Source organism: Theropithecus gelada, chromosome 3 (genome assembly GCF_003255815.1).
Source record: "Theropithecus gelada isolate Dixy chromosome 3, Tgel_1.0, whole genome shotgun sequence".
Lineage (NCBI taxonomy): Eukaryota > Metazoa > Chordata > Mammalia > Primates > Cercopithecidae > Theropithecus > Theropithecus gelada.
Window position 1 is genome coordinate 167,471,438 of NC_037670.1, and position 27,104 is coordinate 167,498,541.

At 45.7% G+C, this 27,104-nt stretch overlaps 1 protein-coding gene across 1 annotated transcript; it reads right to left on the reverse strand.

The window, feature by feature from the left end:
• Positions 1–640: 640 nt before the first annotated feature.
• Positions 641–25,809, reverse strand: TRPV5 (transient receptor potential cation channel subfamily V member 5). Its single transcript, XM_025380742.1, has 15 exons — positions 25,425–25,809; positions 22,455–22,552; positions 22,164–22,286; positions 21,532–21,669; positions 21,127–21,225; positions 20,796–20,971; positions 20,197–20,343; positions 17,636–17,848; positions 8,442–8,528; positions 8,267–8,343; positions 7,840–8,005; positions 7,597–7,663; positions 5,459–5,727; positions 2,441–2,547; positions 641–1,756 (listed from the first exon to the last, which is right to left on the reverse strand). The coding sequence occupies exons 1-15, from the start codon at positions 25,550–25,552 to the stop codon at positions 1,462–1,464; spliced, it is 2,190 nt and encodes a 729-aa protein (XP_025236527.1). The 5' UTR covers positions 25,553–25,809; the 3' UTR covers positions 641–1,461.
• Positions 25,810–27,104: the final 1,295 nt, after the last annotated feature.

A 27,104-nucleotide genomic window follows, 5' to 3' on the forward strand; every position in this document is an offset into this window, starting at 1 on the left:
TCCTGGAGAGGGATGACCCTTCCTCTATTGTTGCTGTTCCTTTCACAACTCAGTGTGGGGAAAAGGGGATGAGAATGGAGGATGGCTATGTCAGGAGACCAAGCAGGAGCTTGTTGCCTCCTGGCAGGAGGATGATTAACTGCTAGGAACAGAGCAGGAGGGTCCTGGAAAAGGATTAGGCTATTCAAATATAGGCCTAATTTGCCATACATACAACAGGATGCAAACACTTCAGACTGTGAGTCTCAAAGAGCAAAGATAAGACAATTCAACAACAACAAAAACCTAATTCGAAAATGGACAAATAAACCGAAAAGACATTTCTCCAAAGAAGATATATAAATGTCCAATAAATAGGTGCATAAAAACATGTTCAGTATCATTAGTCATTAGGGAAAGGCAAATCAAAACTACAATGTGAAACCACTTCACACCCATTAGAAGGGAATGTAAAATGGTGAAAGCTATTGTGAAAACCAGTATGGCAGTTCCTTATAAAATTAAACATAAGAATTGTCTAGCAATTCCATTTTTAGGTGTATGCCCATAGTATTTGAAAGTAGAAACTTGAACAGATATTTGTATACCATATTCATAGCAGCATTATTCACAACAGCCAAAAGGTAGAAAAACTCAAATGTCCATTGGTAGATGAATAAATAAATAAACTGTCGCAGATTTTGGACTAAGATTGCAGAATCCCACTTACATAAGATGCCTAGAATAGTTAATTCATAGAAAGAAAGCAGAATATTGGTTATCAGGGGCCGGGGCAGAGAGATAGCTGGAGAGTTATTGTTCAATGGGGATTAGAGTTGCAGTTCGGAATGATGAAAATGTTCCATAAATGAATAATGGTGATGGTTACGCAACAATGTGAATGTACTTAATGCCACTGAGTGGCACATCTAAAAATGGATAATATGGTAAATTTTATGTGACATGTATTGTGCCCCAATAAAAAATTAAAGAAGGCAAGAATAAGGAGACTATTTTATTGCAGTTGGGGTTTGGTTGCTAAGTGGGGAGAGAGACCTACAGGAGGTTGGGGAAAAAAGAAGGGCAACAACCTCTATGCCATGCCTGGCTCTTCCCACATAAGCCCTGGGAAGCCAGAAAAGCCTCACAGCTTACTACTTTCTAGGGTCTGCGTGGGGCAGAAGAGAAATGGTCCTGACATTAATCTAGCATCCTTACCTCATATCTTTAATTGCCAACCTCCTTTTTCCTGAGATGTGGGACTTCCAAGAACCCAGAAAATATGTGAGACAACAGAAGACCATTGCCCATTGCCAAAATTCTGATGTGAAATGTGAGATATGGCCCCTTCGGGATTGTTCTTTCCCCCCCTCCCATGATTAACAGGCACAGAAGTTAGACACTTGCATAGGCAGAGGTCTCCGTCTCTGTCCCCGTCCCCAGGCCAACCTGGAGTAAGGTCAAGAGTGACAGCGATGCTAATCAGAAATGGTAGACCTCCTCCCCATCCCCCTCACTAAGGTTCAGTCCAAGATTCAAGTGCCCCAGGGTGTGTTGACGAAGGATCTCCCAGCCTCGGTGACTGCTGCTCTGGGACGTGGTCCGGGATAGGGAGGAATTTGGAAGAGCCAGGGAGGCTCTGGCTAGAGTCCCACTCTCAGCCCCAGAGGGCTGTTTCTCAGATGGATGCTCCTGGTCATCCTCCTTGTCTGAGTTCTTGAACGCTTCCACATAGCGAAGCACTCGCAGAGGATTCTGATCATTGCGGTTCTCAACCCTGATGAGGGGAAAGGGGAAAGGACTCAGTCCAGGTGGGGAGAGATGGGCAGGGGACAAGTAGAGGCGAACATTTAGAAAGCAGGGTCAAGAGGGAAGGAGAAAGAAGGGAGCAGAGTTGAAACAGGAAGAGTATCTCGGATCAGGTGAAGGGAGGTCACTGGAGGGCAGGCTAACCTGGGATAGAGATAATCGAGGCTGAGCAATCAGGGCTTGCAGGGTGGTAGGACGCACACAGGTGTGTGTGTGTGTGTGTGTGTGTTACTAATACATGGGAATGTGAAAGAAAACAGAGCCAACTAATAGATAAGTGTGTCACGAGGATGATGAGATGCAATTCAGGAAGTAAATTTGAGGAGAGAGGAGGATCACGCCAGGAGATGAGGGCAGAATATGAAGGAGGAAGTTAGATCCAAGCCAAAAGTACACTGAAAATGAAGGTCAGCTCAGAACAAGGTGACAGCAAGTCTGGTAACCCATGCTGACGTCTGAGCATGGACACATGCACACAACCTTTTACACGTGGCTGCCCTGAGGTACACACAGCATTCTTCCTACCCCTCCACTTCAGCTCCAGCCCCCTCCCCTAGACAAGCTAATGCAGGCTCCAGGACACCTGTCGGTCACCCTTGCTTCCGTGGCCTTATACATATCTGCAGTTTTGCATGTGCACACAGTCACTCACCGCAGGAACCAGTGGTCCCCTAGCCCGTACTCGCACCCACAGATCCCGGAGCGAGGCCACAGGCAGCGAGGCAGCTTCCGTTCCAGCATCACTGTGGTGGCCACGACCTGGAAGGAGGCAAGAGGTACAGGAAAAACTCTGAAAGAGCCATGAGGTTCAAAGAGGCACGGAGGCCACTGACAAAGGGAACCAAAGGCAACCAGTGAGATAGGACACTAGAGGTCAGTAGTGAGAACAGCCACCTATTCACCCCACAGCCTGTGCCAGGCACCGTGAAACCAGTTTCACTCATCAAGAAATGAGAGAGGATTTTTTGTGAGTGTTTTGAATAAAATAGTGACCCTTACGTTACTATTCAGACTCATGGAAAATGAGTCACTCCAAACTAATCTCAATTTGTTTCTCATATAAAAGCCATGGACCAATTATCTTGATTTAAATAAAATGATTAAATAGAATCTCTGTGATCTTGGGGATGAATTGATACTGTTACTGTTCAGGGAATTTTCAGCAAATTAAATATCCATATCTTAAGAAGGAAACGGGTTGATTAATGACTGCAAAGTTGGCAGGGAAATTTCTGGTAGCAAGTCCACCACACGTTCTGTCCTTTGCTCAGCCCTCATTAATTACTTAGATGAAACGTGGAAAACAAGCTTATCAAATATGCCTGTGACACAAAACTGGGAGGGATATGTAATAAGTGGGGCAACAGAAGCAATATAAAATGATATCACTAGGTTGGAATGCTGGTGTAAAATCATTAACAAGAAATTTAAGTAAACCAAATCTAAGGTCCTACATTTACATTTAGGAAGCTTAGATAAGTGAGTCATAGAACAAAGATGTGGGTGTGCCAGCTGATCACAGGCTTAATAAGGGCCATTTGTATATTTACTAAACAACCTGACTCTGCTTTACATGCCCTTAGCATTATGTCCAAGTAAGCAAAGTCAAGGTCCCGCTTTGTACCGCATTGCTCCAATCATATTGGGGACTATTCTAGTTTCAAAGGAACCATGATCTATTAGAGCATGAACAAAAGGGTCCAATCAGAATAGATCAGAACCAGGAAGGCTTCCTAATTGAAGGAGTGGCAATCTTCAAAATAGCAAATTATTCACCTCACATTTTTCTACTCCCTGTCTTCCTCATTACTCCACACTTCTTTCAGTTTGTTAATTGCACCAAGTTCCCTCCTAGCCCAGGACTTCCAGTCATTCTGTGCTCTTACCCTGGATAGCTGTTCTTCTTTGCCTTGAAAGGAATGTTTATTGTTCTTCCTGAGCCATCATGCAGCCCCGTCCTTCCTCAGGTAACAGCACCCAGTTTTCATTTAGGGAATTGCTCCCTCATCACTTTCAGTGCATTGGTTTGAGTGGGTTTCAGTGCATTGGTTTCAGTGCATTGGGCTTCACACAGTTCCGCTTAATTAATTTATTTTCCCCCAAACCTCCCCGCCACCACCATCACCAACACCTCCACTATCTAGTCCTTGGTCTTTCCTTAGATTCAATGATGTGCCTATGACCCAAATGTGTTCCCATGAGATGGAACATGGAAGGAATTGGCAGAGGGAAAGATGTTCTTTTAAAGCCTACAGTTTTGCCTGGCACCAGGAGCCTCACAGAACACAACATGAGTGGGGCCCTTAGAGCTGCATATTGCAATGCAGGTCCTCATTCTTTTTGGAGTTTGGAGCTTCTAGAAGTGATCTCACAAACACGATGGGAGAGCTTGCCTTAGAAGAGAGGTCAAAAGAGAGTCGAACAGAGGAATGGATGTAATGTATAAGATGTGGATCTGCATTCTGGCCAGATACTTCTAAAGTTAGTTTAATTCTCTAAACTTCTCATTTACGAAGACTAACACATCCTCCTCCCCGTTTAAAAATCTAAAAGTCTGTTTGAGTTTGATTTTCTGTCCCTGTAGCCAAGAGTCCTAATTGCTACTAACCTTGACCTGCATCCTTTTCCCTCCTTCCTTTTAACTAGCTAGTTCTTGCTCACCTTTGGGTTCTCATCTTAAATGTTGCTCCCTCAGGAAAGCACGTCTTCACCTCCCAGTTCAATTCCTCTGTTGCATCCTCTTCCTAGCACCTTACATTCTCTATGGCACTTTTGCTGCTGTAATTTTACAGCTTTTTGTGAAGTCATTCACTTCATGCCTGTCTTTCCAACTAAACCGTCAGCTCCGTGAGGGCATAGATGGTATCTGTTGTGTTAATGCTCATGTCCCTAGCTCCTAGGTGTTTGCCAACATGTAGCAGGGTCTAAATGATCATCATTAAATGAATGAAAAGTCTAAGGGAAAAATGATGGCTATATTCAAATATTTGAATGGTGCTTATATGGAAGAATGTGTTCTGTGTTATATGAGAGGGAAAGACTGGGGCCAAAGAATGAAATTTTAAGAAGATAGATTTTAGCTCAATGCAACATGAATGTCTAATAACAAAATCTTTAAAAATATGGGAAAACTCCCTTCCTCCAAACCTCTACCTGAATTTAAAAGATAATAAAGTCCTAATCAGTATTAAAGAAGATATTGAATGACCTTCGGATCAATAAATGATTATTATGTTAAGTAGGAGGTCAACTTGAGGGCCAATGAGGGTCACTTCCAATTCTAATATTTGTCGGTCTATGATGATATAAAGAAAAGTTCATAGAGAAACAGGGATTTATAGAAGCAAAGAGAAGATAAGGTCCAAATTGAAAACTGGAATATACCAGAACAAGGTCACTTCTAGTTCCTACTGGACTCCAGGATCACTCCTAGGTCTACTTTTCACCTGTAAGCAACAACCCCACTTCTTGCCACTATCCTCCATTTAATCCTCCTTCTGTCCCTTCCATTTATCCACATGTACCTCAGTTTTATGCAAACCTCTGTTGAGGTGACAGCCTCATTGAGTTTTTCTGTGACTTTTTTAAGAATGATTCACCATAACATTTTCCACTTTGATTTTTCTCTCCATCCCCTGCCTCTTAGCAAGACTAACACAAATAAACTTACCTGGGCCCTCCAGAGCTCATCCCGCTCCTGGGCCACCCTCCAGTGGGTGTCACCCATCATGGCGATGAACAGGTTGAGCATGAGCAGTGTGGCAATGATGGCGAAGGCGAAGTTGACAACGCTGAACATGAAGGGCAAGTCCACATCGTAGTTGGCAGGAGCATCAATAACAGTGAGAAAAAGCTCGAAGGTGCTGAACAGTGCCATGGGGTAGTCATAGAACTGCCCCAAACTGGTTGGGTCCTCTGTCTGGAAAATGATATAGAACGCTGCTCCGCCCAGGAAGAGACATGGAGATTGGATAATGGAGTTATCACAATAAGCATGGACATGGTTAGCACTTACTCTATCTCTGATATATATGTATATCTAAATACACTTGCACACTTGCACAGATAATTACATACTAATAAACGTAGTTTCCTGTGGAACTGTCTAACCCTAAGATGTCCTATGATTAAGTTCACCACTCTGGGTAATGGTCATGGTAATAGTCATTTAACAACAACAAAATTGTATGTGTGTGCAGTGTGTGTGTTTGTATGGATAATGGATAATAGGTCACCTAACTGGTTTTTACATTTTAGAAAACCAAATACTTAAAAGGCAAGTTATTATAAGAATGCATGGAATCTTCAACAATTTTTAAACAACAGAACACATGAACAGGCTAAAAGAAGAGCCCCTTTTTATCTTGATGGCCTCTAAATAACCCTCCATCACTCTGACATTCCCTGAGTGAACCTGAACCAACATAGGAAACGGATTTCTGCTCAGGGTGGAGCCTACTGGATAGCAGTGAGCGTAATGGAACTTCAGGACAGCACTAGACTGCTTGAAAGCCTCCTCTCTGCATAAGGAGCTGAAGCACAAGGTGATTCTGAGAGCAGAAACAAGGTCTATGACAAAGCATTGCCTCCTTATTTATTTAAGAGAAAAGCAAGTGCGATGACCAAGAAGTGATCATTTGGAGAGCTCTGGATAGAGGACATCTGCAGAAAGCCACTCTGCGACCATCACCTCATTTTGTAATCTGTGTTATGTATAGATGTAGATGGCCAAGGAGTGGGAGGAAAGGGTACATAAGGGCTTGGGGTGGAAAACTCCAAACAGGCAGAAAGCCATCGTTTTACTCTTTCACATTTCAGATTTTGGTGGGGGTTTTGTTGTTGTTGCTGTTGTTGTTGTTTGTTTTGTTGTTGTTTTTGTTGGTCTGTTGTTTTGTGGGAATCCCCATTGAACGGGAAATTCCTGAGGATAGTAATGGAGTCCTCTGCACTGAGTCACTGCTTTTTAGAGATGGGAGGGACTCTTAAAGCTCATGTAGTGACTCTTCTTATCTAATAGATGATCAGTTGCAGACACTGAGGACTGAATTTGAGCTACTGGCCTTTTGCTTTCAGACCTGGGCCTTCCTCTTTCTGCCCCTCCCTAAGGACTCTCTTCTGTTCCTCCACCCACCCTCTCCTTCCCTCTGGCTCTCCACCTGCCTGTGTTTTCCTGCTGTGCTGTTCCTTTCTTTTGCTCCCTGGCACTTTCACTGGCTGTTTCTTGACTGGGTGCCTGTGTGTCCCTGTTCTCACAGTCTCTCTTCACAACTCTTCTTTTTTGTTTTCTCTGTCATTCTTCAAACTGTCCAACTGTTTTTCTGCATCTCCTGTTTCTAATTCTTTCATATTTTTTCTCAAGTTTAAATGACTACATATAGAAAAAAAGCAAGTTATATGTTGTTGAGTGCTTTATGTTTCCTCTTCTGAATTGTAAACATGGGAGAGTTAAGCATGGCACTATCTCTGTTTGTTCACATGGTTTTCTGAGATCCATGACTGGCCAGTCTTTCCTGTTTAATGCCCTATTCTCACCAAAAGTCTTTTTCTGTCTCTCCTTTAAAGATCTTGCAAGGCAGTTAGTGAACATGAATGTTATTGGCCCTGAACACATGACTTTACCTTCCTACGCCAACCTGAGTGGCCCCTGGTCTATAAATATGGGTGTGCTTTTAGACTCACCTTCCAACAGGAAAAAAAAAAAAAAAAAAAGCAAAATGAAGTGCAAATGAGAACTGAGAGCAAGAATGAGAGTGAACTTTCTGGAGAACTGGATCTGCTGCTGTAGTAGAAGAGGGAATGGTGCCTTACCAGAGGCAAATCCCAAGATAACCACAGCCATCAGCCAGCAGAAACGCATTAGGTCTCCAAAAATCATCTGCAGGAAACAGAGAAGGGAGAAAGGGTGGGATGATTCCTTTTCCACTGCCTCTGAGGAGCTAACGCTAACAGATCAGGAGGCTCCCATAGTTCCACCAGCCCCACTCTACCTCCATCCCTCTGTCTGGGAAGGTCTTGTGCCTGAGGCAGAGGAAGCTTTGGGAAAGCACTGACCTTCTGGATCATGATGGTGAAAGGACCCAGCATCTGGAATCCTCGAGCAAAGTACATGACACTGCACCAGCCCAGCACCAGGGCAAAGGACATGGGCACCACCTCCCCATTGGTGTTGGTGAGCCGCATCGCCATGGTCACCAGCACCAGGGAGGCATAGGTGATGCTGGGGGGAGCAGACAGCAGGGAGTGAGAGACAAGCTGGAGCTATTCTAGGTCCCTACAGCACAGTGGTGACTGGGGTGGCACCCACACACTCAGGCTTCGTCTTTACACCTAAAACACACATACAGTTACACCTACAAGTCCACTGGAGAGAAGTCCTTGGAGTGAGAGTGACCCAAGGCCTAGATATCAGAGAGTGAACTGGAGACAGGAAAAGATTCTGGCAAGGAAAGGCAGGGGGCTGGAATGAGGGGATACTCACATGATGACATGGAATGGCCCCCCAAGAATCGTCTGTCCAAAATAGCGAGAGGCACCGACCCTGAAGATGTCTGGGATCTGGGGAAAGGACAGCAAAACAAAAAGACAATGTGGACTGCGGTTCAGTCTGGGCCTTAGATGGGATGGGCTTAGCTTGGACCCCACCTGCACCTCACCTCTAGGAGCAGGATGATCACAGCCCCAATGACGCTCACCAGCTCGCCCACCAGCCTGATGATATCTTCATGTGTCTCATAGGCCTCCTATGTGGGGAAATTCAGAAGTGCTTTCTGACTGGCAAAGAGTCAAATCCTTTTGTGCAAGTGATTGAAAGCTGCTAAAGTCCATCCACAATAAAGGAAAGCTCCCCTTCCCACCAGCATCACCCCACCCCCATTGTACTTGCCATTGTGGGTAACTCTGTGACCAGGACAGGAGTCTATGTATCCAAGGTTTAATAGACGTCACATATGCTAATGTCTTGAGCTACCATCTAGCAAAACCGCCTTTTCTATAGATGCTTGTAAGCAGAAATTTATGATGTATTTACTGAGCAGCTGAGAACATATTTCAGAGCATCAAGTGAGCCAACAGAAAGAGGTATTAGTGGCTTGGGATGGTTTCAGCTATGTGGAAAGTCCACCTTTTCCAAACTCATCATGGCTCCCAGTGGGAAGAATACACTGTAAACATATCACAGAATTGAGGTTCCCTCACGGGCCCAAAATCTACTACCTCTAGTGAGACCTTGAACCATTCATGGAAAAATCTCTGAACTTGAGGTTCCTCATCTGTAAAATGGAGGCTACAGTGCTTACTTCCCAGAGTCATTGTGAAGCTTACATTAATGATATATTTGCATGAACTTTATAAATCATAAAGCACTATAGATATATTCACTGTGGTTTTATTATGATTTGACATTACAGAAAAGAGCAGAAAAGGGGCTAGAGACACTATGAGGAAGGGTCCCTGCCTATCCTGAGCAGTAGTTGTAGAAGGTACAGTCCAAGGGTCAAGGTGGAATGAAGACCACCCTACTTCAATGCATGCTACTTCATGGTGAAACTTATGCAATATCACAGATGTAGTGCTAGGATCCTACATTAATTATCCTTATCTTTTTGAAGTTATGAGCTCACTTGAAAACATAATAAAAACTGTATACCTTCTTTCTAGAAAACTGTGTTCACATATAGAGAATTCCCACATGATATTGCACAAATAATTTCAACACATGCAAGCAGCCTTTTGACTTTTGGGAGCTCTGTTGTCCAAGGTCACATCTCCTAATAGTGCACCCAAGAAAGGAGTTGAGAATCCCCTGGGGCCAGCAGGAAAGCTGATGATTTAAGCTGGGGAGAATGTGATCCCTTGTTAGCATAAGGAACAGCAATTATCCCTGCTCTGCTAATCAGCTGGAACCTGTAAGCATCTCTCCAGACGCTACTGCAGCAGCACACTCACCTGTCCAGTGAGAGGCAGCGCTTTTGACATAGGGAACCAAGAGACACTAGGACAGAAGCTTCTGTCTGTGTGTGTGTAGATCTCTGTGGTCTAACAACCTGTGACCAGACATCAGTCAACACTTTTTTTTTTTTTTGGCTTAAAAAATTGTATGCTCTGTAAGCTTTTCTGACATGTCTCTCTCTTGAGAAACTAGTAAATTTTATTTTATCATATAATAGAAAATTTCTTTTTTTACTTGCTTCCAAAGAATTTCAGAGTTTTTGTTTTGTTTTGTTTGTTTTGTTTTTGTCCTCCGCTCTAGCAACTATCTTTGAATTCCTTCTCTTCTCTCCTGAAATTCAGTTCATGGACTGTGTTCTTTTTCTTTATTTTAATGTTTCTATAGCATCTGTCTTTTAGTGTAAAACATGCCTACTCCTTCACAGAGTCAGGTAGTGAGTAGGAGGATAAATAACAAATACATTACTTTAGAAACAAAATAACATTAAATATAGAAATAACTACATCTATGCCATATATGTGTCTGTAAAAAATTATTATTTTTAAAATGTTGTGTCTTGCTTCAATATGTCTGAAAAAATGCTACCAATCTTTTCTTGCCTCAAGAAGAAAAGAACTACACGTAAGTTGGCGAGGAGAGCTAGGAAGATCAGGGCGCCCCTAGAAGCCAGCCAGGAGTCACAGCAGCCATTCCTTCAGGAGATGAAAATGAAACCCTCTAATGCTGGGGACAATTTTGGCCACCAAATTCTCCTGCTGGGGCTTCCTCTCACCAGTTCAACAGATTTCTTTACAAGTACACATTCCCCTGCACAAATTCACTAGGGCATAATGGAGGTGTTCAGAAACCCCAATTTTTTGCCTCTGCATTACCTGGGATCTGACTGACCTAGAGAAGCTACCTCCAGCACTCTGTCCCTGGGGTCCTTATCCTTAAACCAGGCTGCAAAGTGCCACAGACTCCTGAGAGCCCCCTTCCTTGCTGTTCTCCAAGACCAGAATACAAACCCTTCTGTAGGGTTTTGTTTGCTTTGTTTTGTAAACTACTGTCTCTGGAAAACAAAAATAATATATGTGTGTAAAAGTTGCAATAGAAATAATGATGATAGTGGGCTTTTAAAGCACTTTGATTTTCTTTAGATTTTCTGGGCAACTCCAGTGTTTCACACTGATATATAACGTTAGCTCTTGCTTTAGAATAGATACTCTTTGCAAAGGTAAGGAAGATTTCAGTATTTCAGAGATGGAAAGGGGCATGAAATTGAAGTGAAAATAGGCTTACCTTTTAATTAACCACCTTGCACCCCTAGAATTAAATCCTAAGCCCAAACTGGTAATGGATGTTTCTTTTAATTTTTAAAATTCTATTCTTTGGAAATTGCATTCAAGACTTTTTTTTTTTTTTTTCTAGATTGAGATGCTGATTCACAACTCTCTAGATTTAGGGTCCTTATGAAAACACTGTTTCCTGGTTATGTTTGGCAAAGTAAATTATCAGAGCACCCATTCTCCAGTCCTACTCGTTCAGTTCCCAGTTCTCTCTGACATGTTTTCCTTTTCCTTGGTTAACAGAACTACTGCCTTAGGGCAAACCTATGCCATCTACCATCTAGTTTACCCTACATCTATTTCCGCTTTTTCAACCCACCCCCCACAATGCTTCTGAATTGATCTTTCTGAAACAGAGATATCATCCTGAGACTTCTCTGTTTAACATCATTGCTAGCTCCCCAATGCCTTCAGAATAGAAATGCAGGAGAGGTGGCAGTGGAGGGTGCTCTTTAATCTTTATCATCATAGAAATTCACTATATAAGGTCTAGATTTGATTAGCAATTAGAGATAGAAGCATTTGATTCCAGGGATGCAGAGGTGATGCAGGAAGGAAGAGCTAAAAGAAAGAAAAACTGGTTGTCCTCCGTGAGTAAGACATGGGTGAGAAGGAGGGGTTGTCCAGGACGCGGTTGCTCGCTATCAGATCTGCCACTTGATTTGTAAGTCATGAGCACGATGTACATCATTTTCTTTTAATTAGGAAAGCTCAATGTGAGATAAGAATGTAAAAAATAAAACCAGAGTACCAAACGGGATGTACAAAATCCTCACCACTATGGCCCCTGCCCTGTGTCCTCATACCCTGTGTGAGCTCCAGCCACATTGAGCTATTGGGGTTCTGGGTTGCTAAGTCGGGACTCTGCGCAGGCTGTGCCACTTTGTCAGAATGCCTTCCTCCACCATGTTGACCTGGCTTATCCTCACTGATGCCTCAAGACTCAGGTCAGGCCAACACTCCTCCTGGGCCTCCTTTCCTGCCCCTCCATGCCCAGGTCATGTGTCTCTCCTGGGACATGTGGAGCTGCTGCGTATTGACAGCCCTCTCTCATCACACTGAAAGTGTCTGGGTACCCCATGTCTCACCAGTAGTCTTAGAGCTTCCTGAGGGCAGGGATGCCTCCCTCCTACTTTTTATCCACAAATGCCCACAATGTGGTAGGCACTCAATTGGTAAGAAAGGAAAGAAGGAAGGAGAAAAAGGAGAGAGGAGACAGCAGGTGCAAGCTGAGCACTGCCTAAGAGATGCAGAAGGGTGGTAAGGAGGACAAGAAGCAGGGATGGAGAGACCTATCTGGAGGCCTAACAGGAAAATAATGATAACTAATTGCGCTTTTCTGAAATTTTCAGACTCCTAGATCAAGGTCACCTAAGCAGGCCTGGCTAACAATGCACACAGAAAATACTCCAATCCACCCCTGTAAAAATAAATATCATCTAACAATGACTGGAATTTTTTACTCCACAACATGGTTTGCAATTTAAGGAGCTATCAACAACCAAATCCCCTACACAGGCTGGCATTTATACATCACTGAGAATTGTCCTAATGAGATTTGCTCTCACTTCCCAGCCAGCTGAGTTCATTGCCTTGAAGGGAATGCTCAGAAGGAGTGGGCACAGCAATGCCTGGGGCACTACTGGGTCGTAAGGGCCAGGGATGTACCATGAGGAAAGGATGGGGAACATAGGCCGCCCCAGTGGGAAGTGGGAAGGCCCCAGAACAAGTTGTCAAGCCCAGCTCTAGACCTTTTTCCTTCCCACGATCCCAGACTTGCGAAGGAATGAAGTTCTCAGAGAAAGCTCTGCTAGCTCTTATGAAGAGCTTCTCCAATTCCCTAACTGGACATGAGTTCCTAACCAGCCCATCAGAATCAAGTGGTAAATCTTTGTCACAACACACATGTCCAGGCCGACCCTGGGTTAATTTGGAGCAAGAACCTGGCATTTTCTTGAAAAGTTCTGTAAGTGTTTTGGATGTGTACCCCAAGTTGAGAACCACTGGGCCATAAAGAGAGAGAGAGATCTGGTTCCCATGTAAGTCAAACTGCCTTCCAAGGGTTAATTTCATGTCCCGGTCTCTGCATTTTCTCAGGGGGATTGGCTTGGGAGATTACCCCTTTCTTCTGAAGAGTCTTCACCCATTCCCACAGAATTATGACTTGCCTTATATGCCAGTAGGTTAACCCCATCAAAAAATAGTGCCAATTATCAAAACTGGAGAAGAGCCAGTAGCTCAGTATCTGGGGGTGGGAATCCTTCTATATCTGATCCCCTCCCACAGCACTTCTCAAGTGCCTCTAATCTTGACAGGAAAAGATGAGATGTGTAAATACAAGTGAGTGTGGCAAGCCCTGGCTAGCCAAGAGAGAAGACTGGGACCTAGCACATCACTCTGGAGGGAGAAATGGCCTTGTCTGGTGTGTAAAGGTGAGGATTCTGAAAGGAAGCAGACCTGCAGCCCAATCCCAGTGCTGCCCTTGCTAGCTCAGTGTCTTTGCCAAAGTATTTAACCTCTCTTGACCTCAGATTCACCATCTTTAAAGTGGTGATGATTGTATTTACTTGTTAGGATTTCTACGAAGATTAAATGATAGAATAATGCTTTGTCACTCAAAATATGGTCCACAGAATTACAACATTGGCCTCCCCTGGCAGCTTACTGGAAATGCCAAGTCTCAGGTCCCACCCAGCCTTACTGTCAGAATCCACATTTTAATAAGGCCACTTTAATACGTGCTGGGATTACAGGCGTCAGCCACCATTATTTTTTGCTTGCTAAACTGTAATAGCCTCCTGACTGGTCTCCCTATGTCCTTCCTACCACCCCCCACATCTGTTATTCACCATGCAAGTAAGTTCCCCTGTTTAAAATCCTTCTGACTTCCCATTACCCTGGGGATAAAGTGTAAAATCCTCAGCATGGCCTTTAAGACTCTACATAAATTGGGAAGGATCTGTCTGGACAACCTCACCTGGAGGTACCCACCCCAGCTCCCTGTGCTCTAGTGAATCTTCTTTCAGTTCCTAGACTTTGGCGAGGTTATTCCTGCCTTGAGGCCTTTGAATATGCATTCTTTCTGTCTAGAACTCTCTTTTCACGTTGAATTCATACCTAGATCTCAGCTCAGTCATCTTTCTCAGAAGCAGTGTCTGGCCTCCCAGAGGGACCAGGCCCCTGCTATAAGTTGTTTTTTCCCACTCTGTGCTTTTCTCATTATAAGAAAAAAATAACATTGATGCCAACAGTCACAGATTATAATGAAGTATCTATTTGTATGATCATTTGATTAATATAAACCAGTCTGTAGACTCCAAGAAAGCAGAGATTATGTGTGTTTTGCTCAGACTATGGTTGTTGAATTTCCATCACCTGAAACAGTTGTTTGGCCTGCATGAAGCTCTCAATAATAGTTTATTTAATTAATGGATTAGCAAAATATTTCTGGGAAAGAGAAAAACAAAGGAGTGCTGAAGAGAATCTTTTTCAAAAGTCAAAAAAGAGATGTGACAAGAAATTTGAACCACCTACTGAACAGTACTCCAGGAATCTAAATGACCAGAGTGGTGGGCCTAGGACTGGAAAGGCAGAGCTGCACTGACCTCAAAGATGGAAGCCAGGGGTTCTCAACCCTGGTAGAACATTTGGCTCACTCAAAGAGTTTCTTAAAAATACTGAGGCCAGAGCGTCAGCTTCAGACATTCTAACTTATTAGGTCTAGGGTGTAGCCTAGTTATTTTACTAGCTTCCTAGGTTTCTAGCGTGCAGTCTGGGTTAAAAATCACAGATCTAGCACGAAGTAAGATTTTCCTAAGGTCAAACAACTATTAAATTTCAGAGTTAGGGCTAAAACCTGAGCTGCTGGACTCTTGGACTTTGAACATTTTACTCACCTGGAAATCTAAGAGAACTAGTACTACAGTTCATGCTGCTCTGTCTAAACCAAGTAGAAATATATGGAGATAGAAGTTAACTCAAATTAATAGAGTTCTGGGAAATCTCTAGTAAAGCAGAACTTTAACGGCTGAGCAACGAGGTACCTTAGAGTCATTAAGATGTCCCCCAAATTGGACAGAAATAAACTAACTCCAGCTTTACAAACATCAGCTTTAGTGTAGTTTTTGTTACCTTATACAGAGGAATTTGTCTTCTCTCATCTGTTCTGACATGGTGATGTTGCACTAGTCTCATAAAATCCCAGATATTAAACTAGAAAGGATCTTAGGGGTCCTGGAGCCCAGTGATTTCCACAGATCCCAAGAGATCTGCAGAGGAAGTCCTGAAGTGACTCAGATCCCTGTGACCCCAGAGTTATTAATATAATTGGACAGTAAAGTATTCATTCATCTAAGAAAAAGCTCCACCAGCTAACGAATATGTCAACAATTGCATGCGTCAAATCAAGACACTGTATTTGTGCGTTTTCATTTTTTCTAAGACTTTCAAGTAAGAAAACAGCAGGAAAAAAAAAAAGGAATTTCCTATTATTTAACAAATCTGGTGCACTGTGAAAACAGAATCTTTCAAATCATGATGATAAGTTTAGAAGCCCCAGATCTAATCTAAATGGGCTTACTACTGAATAAGAAGAACATAGTCATCCCATAAATCAGGTCCAGGGCTCAAAGCATAGGGACTTTTCACTAACGTTCTTTGTTATCTAACCCGTTCCAGCAGCATTCTCAGTCCTCTTACCCACCCACTTCTCCACCAAGAAAAGAATATCTGAAAGTCCAAAGTCTTCTCTTTGAGCTGAAGTGGCTTTCACTGAAGCAGAAAGCAAAAGGGTAAAAATGCCAAGGTACACGAAGAAAGGCAGAAGAGAGAAAGAAAGAAGGATGGGTCAGATGTTCAGCTATAATTATGCTTCTGAGTCCTGAAGCAAAGGAGGTGATCTTTTAAATATAGAATATCTGGATAAAAGAAATGTGTTTGTACATAACAATCCCCGTCCCAAAGAGATAGAGACACACAGGAAGGAGATTTTTGGTCATCAGTGGCTCAGCATTGCCCACCTTTTAACCCAGAGTCCTGTCTACATTGAAAATGCAGAAAATCTCCAAGTAAGTTTGAGACAAAGGAAGGTTGGAGAAGACACATCTGAGGATATAGAGCCAGGAGCACTGGAAAAGTCCAGCAATCCCCACCTTATTTGTGTTTTCTCAATTTCTAATTATTCCTCCCTCCACTTGCCATCTCCTAACTGTCCTTATTTCCCTCATGTCTCCATGCCAGGGACAACTTCTGTGCCTAGACTGAGATGTATGGAGCACAACTGCTTCCAGCATCTCTAACACATTCAGGCTTGTCTTCCCCAGGCAGCAAGCCCTACTTGCTGAGAGGCAGTGGATCTGGACACACGACACACTGCATATATATATATATATAGAGAGAGAGAGAGAGCCTATATATATATAGCCTGTGTGTGTGTGTGTGTGTGTGTGTGTGTGTGTGTATATGCAATTCTAGAAACAGGAGAGATGGAGTGTCTCTGCCTGTCATAGGGTTCATTGGGGCTCTTTGCCCTGTTCTCTGTGCATACTGCTGTCTTTGGTCTAAACCAACTCAGGGTTTTTGCTTCTTTGCTATAGAAAGTTTAAATTCTCTTTCTGACCCAAACTACCCTGCTTCCTAGTCCAGGCTGATCTATACCTATGACTGTTCTCTCCTGCATTGAGATAAATCTCCAATCACTTAGCTCTCACTTGCTTTGCAAAATTCTTTTTCCTGGTCTTTTGCTTTCTGCTACATACCTACATCACCTTCTGTGTATTTTCAGCTCACCAGGACAAAAATTTTAGTAATCCACAAAGAGTCAACTCCCCAAATGTAGCTATATTTGTTCAATATGTATATTCAGAAGTGCTCATTAGAGTTTACCCTTTGTGTTGCACTAAAAGGAGGGTTTACTTTCTTCAACAGCAGATTTCTGTATTTACTCTGTACCTCTAATAAGTCCTCTTCCTCACCCTAGTTTTCCCTTGGCCACCGCAACACAGAATGGCAAGCCCACAACAATAAATGGAGCCTCAGAGAGTATTTACTTCAACCTGATACCCAATCCAGACATCCTTCTGCAGAGTGTCTGAAAGGCAGTCAGACAGCTGACACATTATTCCCATGGGCCCATACAGACAGCACACAGAAGAGGATGCAGGCCAGCAGGGCTGTTTGTGTTGCCCCAACACAACAAAGATGGACTCAGAAACGGACTTAGAGCACAATTTTCCTCCTTGGAGCAATAGAGTTTACCTTGAACATCCCACTACAAAACCCTGATCCTTTTTGTAAATTACCAAAAAAATTCACAAAAGCACAGGCTTACTCATGCCAAGCACGCTTTCAAAGTTTGTGTGAGAAAATCCACAGCTCCCTGGACAAATGCTCTTGTGCTCATTAAACCCCATCTCTGGCCTCTTGGTCTCATGTCTAATTTCTACCTGGGTGTTTAGGAGCCTAAACCTGCTGGAACCCAGAAGGTGGCATTGTCCCTGAACAACACGGCTTCATTTCCAGCACCATCACCCCAGGATGCAATTCCCTTTCATCCCCTTCCAAGGAGAATCACCTGTAGTAGTTTTTGCTGGAGGATGGTGATGTCTCGAGAATGAGTGCGGTTGCCACCACGAAACTTAAGGGGGCGGTAGACGCAGCACGTAGTGAAGCAGATCATGTAGAGCAGGTACAACGCAGCCAGGATGCAGAAGTACGGCCGGCCATACTTGTTCCACTTGAAGCTCACCAGCTCCTTCACTGGGGTCTGTTCCAGAATTTGGCGAGCCTGGCATGGAAGTAGAGTGAAACTTGGGATGACCAACACAGAAGGATGTTGTTTATCCCACTGGGTACCAGAAGAGGCAGGGCGGCAACTATCATTCATTCAGCTCATCAGTCACTTCTTTGACGGACAACTAGTATATTTCTCGCATATGGCTGGGCCTTGTGCTAGTGATACAGGTAAACGATTATAGCAGTAACCACAAGGCACCATAGCACCAAAGAGGATTTAAAGGATGAGTAGTAGTTAGTTGAGTAAAGGGAGAGTTAGGAAAGATCATACCATAAGGTAGCAGCAGTTGCCAGGTCAGGAAAGTCCGAGAAACCATTGCCCATTTGCAGTTGAGATGTGGTTGGGGAGAGGGGAGAATCTACTGGGAGTGGTAGTCAGAAATGATAATGACTGAGGAAGAAAAGGGCCAGATCATCATGCATTGTAAATGCCAAGGTAGGAAGTTTGTATTTTTGTTTTTTTCTAAATATAACAGAAAGCAACAGAGGAGTTCAAGCAGGGAAGTGATCAGATTTGCTCTAGAAGTATTGTTGGGCTGGAAAGAAGCAATGGAGGTTACAGGCAGTAGGATGTGGCAGGGTGGGATGGTGCTCTGATATAAGCAGCCAGTGAGATGTTAAAGATACACAGGAGAGGGGATGATGGATGGGAGGAGGCATCTGAGAAATTAGAAAGAGGCAGATTCAAAGCGCAGTAGAGTGATTCGCCATTAACAGCATGAATACCTTTTCTATTGAAGCTGGAGGGGAGAAGAGAGACAGTGGGCAGTTCCCAGACATGCCTGGCAGTGTAGGGCAGGAAGCTGAAGGATCCCCAGTCAGAAAGCCTCTATTTTTGTCCTAAGGCAGGAGTCTAGGTCCCAAGGCAGGAGTCTAGGTCTTCTGAACTACAGCTGAAGGTAGTGAAGGATGTGAAAGGGGGCTAGAAAGGAAGACTTACGGAGGAAAAAAGCAAGTGACCCAAGACATGTATGAAACCTGCTGGAGAATATTGAGAATAGCTTAAATCAAAGACCAAGGATGTGTGGTGGCGATATCCACACAGTGGGATTGTGCTTTCAATACCTAAGAAATCCTGCTCAAGGTGTGTCTGTTTCCAGGGATATTTTCTGAGGAAGATCTCACAAATTGGCCACTCAACTTTTCTTCTATTCGTTAGTATTAATAATCATTCATGTTTTCTGGCTCTGTAAAAGTTCCTGGGAAATTCTCACATGGCAGATAAAAAGCAAAAACCATATCTTGGCACTCTCATGGAGTGTCCTGGAACCTGAAAGTCTTTTCTCCTCTCTACTGCAGTCTTCAACAAATTTTCCTTTCCCGCACATCACTCAACCCAGCATTGTTGAATGGTCTACATGTTGCTCCCTCTCTAAAAAGCTCTTTTTTTCCTCATCTTCTTGGTGACTCCCAATTCTTCCTTGAAGATCCAGCCCCAGCATTTCCTCTGTGACATCTTCTCTGGTCTATCCAAGCCAAATTAACTCTACCTCAATGTGGCTGTCTGCATACATGGTACACACAACTATTATGGTATATGTCATAGTCTGTTGCAATTATTCAGGGCAGGGACTGAGAATTGAGGAAGCTGATGAACAGGAACTGTGTTGTATTTATTTCTGTATTGTTTGTTTCTTGTGTAGTGCCTGACACACAGCAGGTGTTCAATATGCTTGCAAGAGTCCATTCTCACATTACTATAAAGAACTACCTGGCAATGGGTAATTTATAAATAAAAAAGGTTTAATTGGCTCATGGTTCTGCAGGCTGTACAGGTTCTGGAGAGGCCTGAGGAAATGTACAATCAGGGAAAAAGGCCAAGGAGAAAGCAGGCACATCCTACATGGCCGAGGCAGGAGGAAGAGAGAGCAGGCGGAGTGCCATGCACTTTTAAACAACCAGATCTTGTGAAAACTCACTATCACGAGAGCATCAAGAGGGAAGTCTGCCCCCAAGATCCAATCACCTCCCACCAGGCCCCTTCTCCAACACTGCGGATTACAATTCGACATGAAATTTTTGCATTTGGACACAAATGCAAACCATATCAATGCTGAACCAATGAATGAATATGAGGAAACAACTCTTATTTGGAGTTTCTCATCTGAAATGTTAGAATGAGAAAGGTAGGTAGAAGGGACTAGAGCTAAGCAGAGAGACAGGGGATTCAGGAGAGGAGTGTGCATTGGACTTTTCCCCAGGTCCCAGGAGACTATTCTCATCTCCACCTATTATAAGGCTGGGAAGTGCCTTGGGCCCAGGATCTTAGTAAGTGGACAGAATCTGCACAAACACTAAATTCCCTCACATGACAGCCCTGATCCTCCTTGGCATCCATACCTCTCGTTTATCAGAGGAGACCACAAGCTCTAGGAAGGACAGTTCCTCTCCCCAGGAGTCGATCTCTGTGAGGTCGTAGAGAATGGAGGTCAGGGGTCCATATGTCCACTGGATGTGCCTCCGCTTCTGCATCAGGTGCTGGAACATCTGTGAGACCACCAGGATGAGTGAGGGGGCCAACGTGTGAGAAGGTGGTCAAAGGGAACAACTCCATTGCATGGAGCCAGTTGCCCACCCCTTGAGACAGACAGTGGGAATCAACAAACCTCTGCATCTACAAGCTTCCTCTTTTTTTGTCATCTTTCCTTCTCCAAAACCCCAGAAAGCTCAGAAAGAAGAAAAGAGGCAAAGGAAGCTAGAGCTTTGGGTTACCATAGCACATGCGTTAACATGAGGTTCTCAAATCCTCTTGAGCCAAGGAACATGAGGCTGAAGATTTCAGTGATGGAATAGGAAGCAAGGGACCACCATCCCTTTGAGGAGTTTGGGGAAAAGGGATTTTAGAGAAAGGTGGATCCTTCACCTCTGTTTCTCCCAGGGCCAGGGGGTAGGTTGAGGGTCATTAGAAAGACACCTCAGGGATGGGGAGTGTCTCTCACCACAGTGTTACCCTCCACTGCAGCCAGCTTGAAGGGGGTGAGACCCTGGTGATTGGGCACGAGGTCCAGGGGCTGCATGTGGTCCCCATGTCTATCGTAGGACAGCAGCAAGTTGTACATCTGGCAGGCAAAGGTTTTGTTGGGCTGGAGGATGAGGATGTGTAACACTGTGTTTCCTGGGGAGGACACAGGGTATCATGTGGCCACTGGCCTAAAGTCCCTGATGTCCCCATCCCCACCCTGGGGTCTTCCTGAAGGTCCCAGTCCCTCTCCTCACCCTGCCCCTCACTCCCTGCAGCATCTCAGCTCCCCTCCCCATCCCAGCTCTTACCCAGGGAGTCCTGGGCCCGGATGTCGGCTCCATGCTCAATGAGGAGCCGCACGATCTCCTCGCTGTTCACACAGGCAGCAAAGGACAAAGGGTGCTCCCCTGTGGACACAGAGAGATCCATGGCAGGAGAGTGCAGGATGGCAGGATGGGGTGGGCAGTCTCCCCCAAGTAATGGCCTCCTCCTCATCCCCCACATCTCAGCTCTAGGCTGAGGGACACTCCTCCAGCAGAACCAGAGGAATGATCATCGGGGGAATTGGCCTCTGGCTTAATTAAGCCCTAGAAGGGCTGCCCATCCCAGCTGCCCAACAGATGGAGCTGAAGGCAGGAACCTCCTGCCCTGGCCTCCTTCTGCCTTGCCCGCCTCTCCAGCCAACCATCCTCCAAGCCCAACCCTGCTCTCACCAAAATAGATGAGGTTGCGGGGACTATGGCAGAAGGCAGTGCCTGTGGCTCTGGCAGAGACACTGGCCCTGCGGGTGAGCAGGGCTCGCACCAGGTTCACGTTCTGGTTCACAACAGCGATGTGCAGTGCAGTCTGACCTGGCCCAGAGACAGCCATCATCAGGGGTCTGCCTCTGTTCCCAGTTCTCTCAGGGACACAGCATCCCCCACCATCCCTCTCAGGAGGTTCCTGATAGATCTTTGCATAGACTTGTGCCCCGGGCTTGGCAGGGTGGCCTGGGACTGAGAGCAATTTGTCCTTCAGGCTGCCCTGCTCATTGACCTACCCCTTAGTTATTGGGAGCCAGTAGGGGATTGCTATGAATACAATCGTTCTCGTGTTGCTATGAGAGAAAGAAATTGAGATAGGTCCTACAGGGACTGTGGGAGGATTGAAAGGAAATGCTAAAGGAAGCCACAGATTGGTAAAAGCCAAGACCAGGACCTTTGCATTTCTCCCAACTCAACTGAGCCTGTTCTCCTGACCCTCTATCACCCCACCCCAACCCATCCTTCAGAAGCCAATTTTAAGAGACAACAGCACACCCTCCATCTCAAAGCTTCTGCCTTCAATTACTGTGTAGCCTCCTTACCTGCAAAAGCCTCACATGTGGTGGGCTCAAAGACCAACTCTGGGGCAGCCTCCATCAGCACCAAGGCTGCCTCCAAGTTGTCATAGAGGGCTGCTATGTGCAGTGCCGTCTCCCCCAGGGCTCCTGGAGTGGAGTAAGACAGAAATGTTAGACACTTTTCAGATTCCCTTGAGGAAGGGGCCTCAGGCTCCAGAGACACCCTCCAAGGCCCCATTTCACAAAGTCGAAGTCTTGGGGAGGAGGGGTAGGTGCTTCTGCTCCCACCTCCATCCCATTAAATCCAGATCCCACCTCTTTGTCGAACGTCACAGGTGCGGTCCAGTAGAAGTTGCCTAAGAACAGACAGGTCATTTTCCTTGGCTGCTCGAAGCAGTGGAGACTCTAGAATCCTGGGGAAAGGTGAACGTGAGTTTGGAGGAGACAGTCAGAGCAGAATGAGGCCAAGGGCAAAGGGGATCTGAGACATTCTTTAAGACCAATGTGACTCACACAGTGTGCAGTGACAAATTGGAAAGAAGTGCCTACTGGACTCGAATGACCAAGGGTGGACTTGGGCAAGGGTCAGCCCCAGGGCCTTCCTTGCAATTCACTTCATGGTGATTCTCCTGTGAGGATGGCCCTTGAAACTCTGCTGGAGGGGAAGAATTAATAGGAAGACAACCTGTGGTCTGGAAAGAGTGGTGTGAGAGTCTCTGAGAAGAGGACCCTAGGCTTGGCTGAACTCATCTAACCAGAGAAACTGTCTCAGATCCCGGATAGTTGGAGAGCGGGACAGAGGGCACTTCCATCTGCGGTCCCCCTGCTCCTGGGCCTGCTGAACCTACTGTCTTTAACCAAGGGGGGTTTAGGAGACCAAAACAGAGAGGGAGGAGGGATGGGCCGACTGCTAGATCTTTCTTAGGCATTTTGAAATTTGTGAAATGTGTGAGGCACTAAAGTTCTGACTACTCCCTCGGGGGTTTTTTTTTTCTTTTTTTTTTTTTGAGGCAGAGTCTTGCTCTGTTGCCCAGGCTGGAGTGCAGTGGTACGATCTCAGCTCACTGCAGCCTCTGCCTCCCAGGTTCAAGCAATTCTCGTGCCTCAGTCTCTCAAGTAGCTGGGATTACAGGCACGCACCACCACGCCCAGCTAATTTTTTGTATTTTTAGTAGAGACGGGGTTTTGCCATGTTGACCAGGCTGATCTCGAACTCCTGAGCTCAGGCAATCCGCCCGTCTCGGCCTCCCAAAGTGCTGAGATTACACTGCGCCCAGCCTCCTCCGGTTATTTAGATACAGATCCCTGCAGGGGGTGGAGAGTTGTGGGGTGAGTTACAGGGTATCTCTTTCTCCTGTGTGATACCCTTAGATGCAAGGGTCTAAACAGCTTGTTTATTTGGGTGCCTCAAGGCAAAACAGGTTGAGATATTCATTCTACAGGACCTCTGTTAATCTTTGTTTCTACCATACCCAGATTTGAATCCAACAAGAGATAAAGCTGGAGCCTCTCCAACTAGACATATGTGTATTGGCCCCAAAGGCAAGCACAGGGTGTGGGGGGAAGAACAGAAAGGACAGGCCGATGAGTGGCTCCTCCCCACTTCCAAATCCTTCTGTTTCAATAGCCCCAGGAGCCAGAGAGAAAAAGTGTTTTTATTTTATTTATTTATTTATTTTTGAGACAGAGTCTCACTCTATCACCCAGACTGGAGTGCAGTGGTGTGATCTCAACTCACTGCAACCTCCGCCTCCCAGGTTCAAGCGATTCTCCTGCCTCAGCCTCCCAAGTAGCTGGAACTACAGATTCCCACTACCATGCCTGACTAACTTTTTATTTTTGGTAGAGACAGGGTTTCACCATGTTGGCCAGGCTAGTCTCGAACTCCTGACCTCAGGTGATCCACCCACCTCAGCCTCCCAAAGTGCTGGGATTACAGGTGTGAGCCACCACACCCAGCCAAAGTGTTTTCATTTAAAGAAGAAGCTTTTAATCTAAAGTTGGGGCCTGGGTTTACCTGTTAGAGCAGTGCTCCTAGGAAGGGCCATTGTGAGGAGTCAGTTCCCTGCCCCTTCTCACCCAGGGAATCAGTCCCAGGGAGCCCAGTGTCCCTGACCAGCCCAGAGTGGTCAGGGCTGAGATTGCAAACTCAACCCCATCCTGAGGTCACTGCACAAAGAAAGTCCTTGCCTCCCTGGCCCTCTAGTCCCACTGCCCCTCTGCAGAGGGTCCAGATTTGGGCTGGAGTCTCACTTTCTCAGAGACCCAGGGGTCCCACTCTAAAGCAGGAAGGTGAAAATTCCACTGCAGGTATTGGATGGGGAGGTGAGGAAGCAGAGGGCTTGCCGGTATGAGGGCTCAGAGGGACTTGGGACCAGGCCCAACGTAAACCTGCAAATGCAGGACCCCTTGTTCAAAATTATTAAGAATCTGAAGACGAGGACAGCAGGGCATTGAACCAAGCACAGGAATCTTCTGGAGTACAGGGGAGACCTTTGTGACTGCTAATGTCTGCTCACCAACCTCACCCCTCAGGCAGCTCTTGGGCGGGAGGCAAGCCCCAAAACACTTGGAGGCGGAGGCTGCCCATAGGATTCGTCCCTGCCCCAGCTGCTCTTCCTGGGACTGGACCTCAGGGCTAAGCCATGAAATGATTTACCTGCAGGTGTGCTAGCCCTGTCCGAACTGAGAGCTCTCCAGGAGCAGGCACAAGTCTCATTCAATCTTTGTGTCATTGGGACCTAGCACCCCTCTGCACACAGTAGACTCAATAAAAGGCAGATGGACTGAACTCAGAACCCTCCAGTGTCACCTGGGCTGCCCTCCTCAACTGGTCAGCACCCAGTGTTACCCCAAACAAAGCTCTCCTCCCCTTTCCCACACAATCCACTTTCATTCAAATGAATGGTGTTTCCTCATCGTGCTTCCACCACCCACAGGAGGGCATCCCTTCTCCAGCAGCCTGCTTCTGCCTGCCCTCCCCATCCCACACACCCTGGCTTCTTCCCTCTGGTGCTTTTTGGTCCTCTCACTCCCCCTGGGCTGTCATTTTGCCTCTGTCCTTAGGTCTACCCTCAAGATTTCCCTGGGTGGCCCAAAGTCACGTCCTCCACACCACTAAAAGGGGCCAGCTGGGATTCCGTCATTGGGTGGCCTGGAAGGAAAGGGTGTGTCTGAGTGGCTGGCACTGAATTCTGGGGTGCTCTGTTCGGGAAGCAGGCCCAGGTGGGTCAGAAGGTCTGATGATCACGGCGGTAGGGCCACAAATCCTTCTGGGAAGCCTACCTCTTCTGCTGCAGCATATGAAGTTTGTCCAGGTGCTGGTCCCAGTCTTGTTCTCTGACAAGAAAGGAGGGCAGAAGTTTCTGGAGTTGGCTCCTAGGCCCTTCTGCCTTAGGTAGAAAACCCCCCATGCTTCTCCTTGCAGGTCCTGGCAGATTATAGAAATGTGGTGAAAGAAACAGGTCTAGGATGACAGCAACTGAGCAAGAGATGGAGTCTGTTTGGGGCTGATACTCTGAGTTTATCTCCTGTATGACTTGTGTATGCAGCACGCAGCTTGTGGGTGTGTGTGTGCATGCAGTATGTGGGTTGTGAGGTGTGTGTGTGTGCACAGTGTGTGGCTGTGGTGTGTGTGTGTGTGCATGCAGTGTGTGGTTGTGAGGTGGTGTGTCTGCATGCAGTGTGTGGTTGTGAGGTGGTGTGTGTGCATGCAGGTGCGCTGAGGGGACTGACCGCCCTGCCTGGGGAGAAGTGCTTTTCCTGGAGGGGGAGGAGCTCTTTCCAGAGCTGAGCCCCAGGGCCACAGAACCACCTTGGAAAAGAAAAGGAGGAGGGGAAAGAAGGTTCCTAACTGTGGGCTGGGATAGTTGAGACCCGGAGAAGCTGAGGGGTAGGGCAGAGGAATTCGGAAAAGAAAAGGGATGGAAGGTGGGTCCACAAACAAGGTGTGCGGTTAGTTGGATGAAGGAGAGGAGGAAGTAAAGACCTCCAGCTCAGGAGTCAGAGCCTGGTACAAATCCTGACTCTTATCCCTTACAGTTAGTGAGACTTCGCAGTCTCAGTTCCTAACCTGTGGAATCGGGGTAACAGCTATGCTGCCTCACAGGAGCATCGGTAAAGCACGTGTCACAAGTACTCAATCACTGCTGATCCTCCTTCCACAAGTGGGCTCAAGAGACCCCCCGGGCTTCTTCTCAGAGCTTCCCATTTATGTGTCTTGTCATCTCTGTCCTCAACCCTGCATCTCAAAGGAGGGTTTCTGTCCCCCACTTCCCAGGCCAACCCCTCTCTCTTAGAATTCCTCATGACTGTGACCAGCTAGCTTCCCGGAGCATCACCGAGCAGGCTCTCTTGTACCTGGGGAGGCGGGCCAGAGGAGCCCCCAGGGGCCCTGAGTTACTATGGAGGTTGAACAGCAGAAACTGGGCAAAGGTAGATGACAAAGAAATCGTGATTCCATGTTTGGGACTCTTTCCAGGAATGAAACACTAGGAGGAATGAGTAATGTTGTGTAATTTTATATATTTTATATTATATTTTATATATTAAGTAGTTTCCCTTATCCACAGTTTCACTCTCTTACAGTTCAGTTACCTAAGGTCAGCCACAGTTGGAAAATAGGTGGGTACAGTACTATAACATATTTTGAGAGAGAGAAAGAGAGCATTCACATAACTTTATATTATTATAATTTTCTATTTTGTTTTATTGTTGTTAAACTCTTTTTTTTTTTTGAGACAGAGTTTCACTTTTGTCTCCCAGGCTGGAGAGCAATGGTGTGATCTCGGCTCACTGAAACCTCCACCTTCCAGGTTCAAGCTATTCTCCTTCTGCAGTCTCCCTAGTAGCTGAGATTACAGGTGCCCACCATCACGCCCGGCTAATTTTTTTATTTTTGGTAGAGACAGGGTTTCACCATGTTGGCCAGGCTCGTCTCAAACTCCTGATCTCAGGTGATTTGCT

Excerpts from the sequence above, each read along its gene's own strand:
- TRPV5 (XM_025380742.1), bottom strand. The coding sequence starts at position 25,552 with ATGGGGGGTTTTCTACCTAAGGCAGAAGGGCCTAGGAGCCAACTCCAG. Across the intron at positions 22,553-25,424 it reads CATATGCTGCAGCAGAAGAG|GATTCTAGAGTCTCCACTGC; the intron begins GTAGGCTTCCCA and ends ACCTTTCCCCAG. Across the intron at positions 1,757-2,440 it reads GGGGACCACTGGTTCCTGCG|GGTTGAGAACCGCAATGATC; the intron begins GTGAGTGACTGT and ends TCCCCTCATCAG.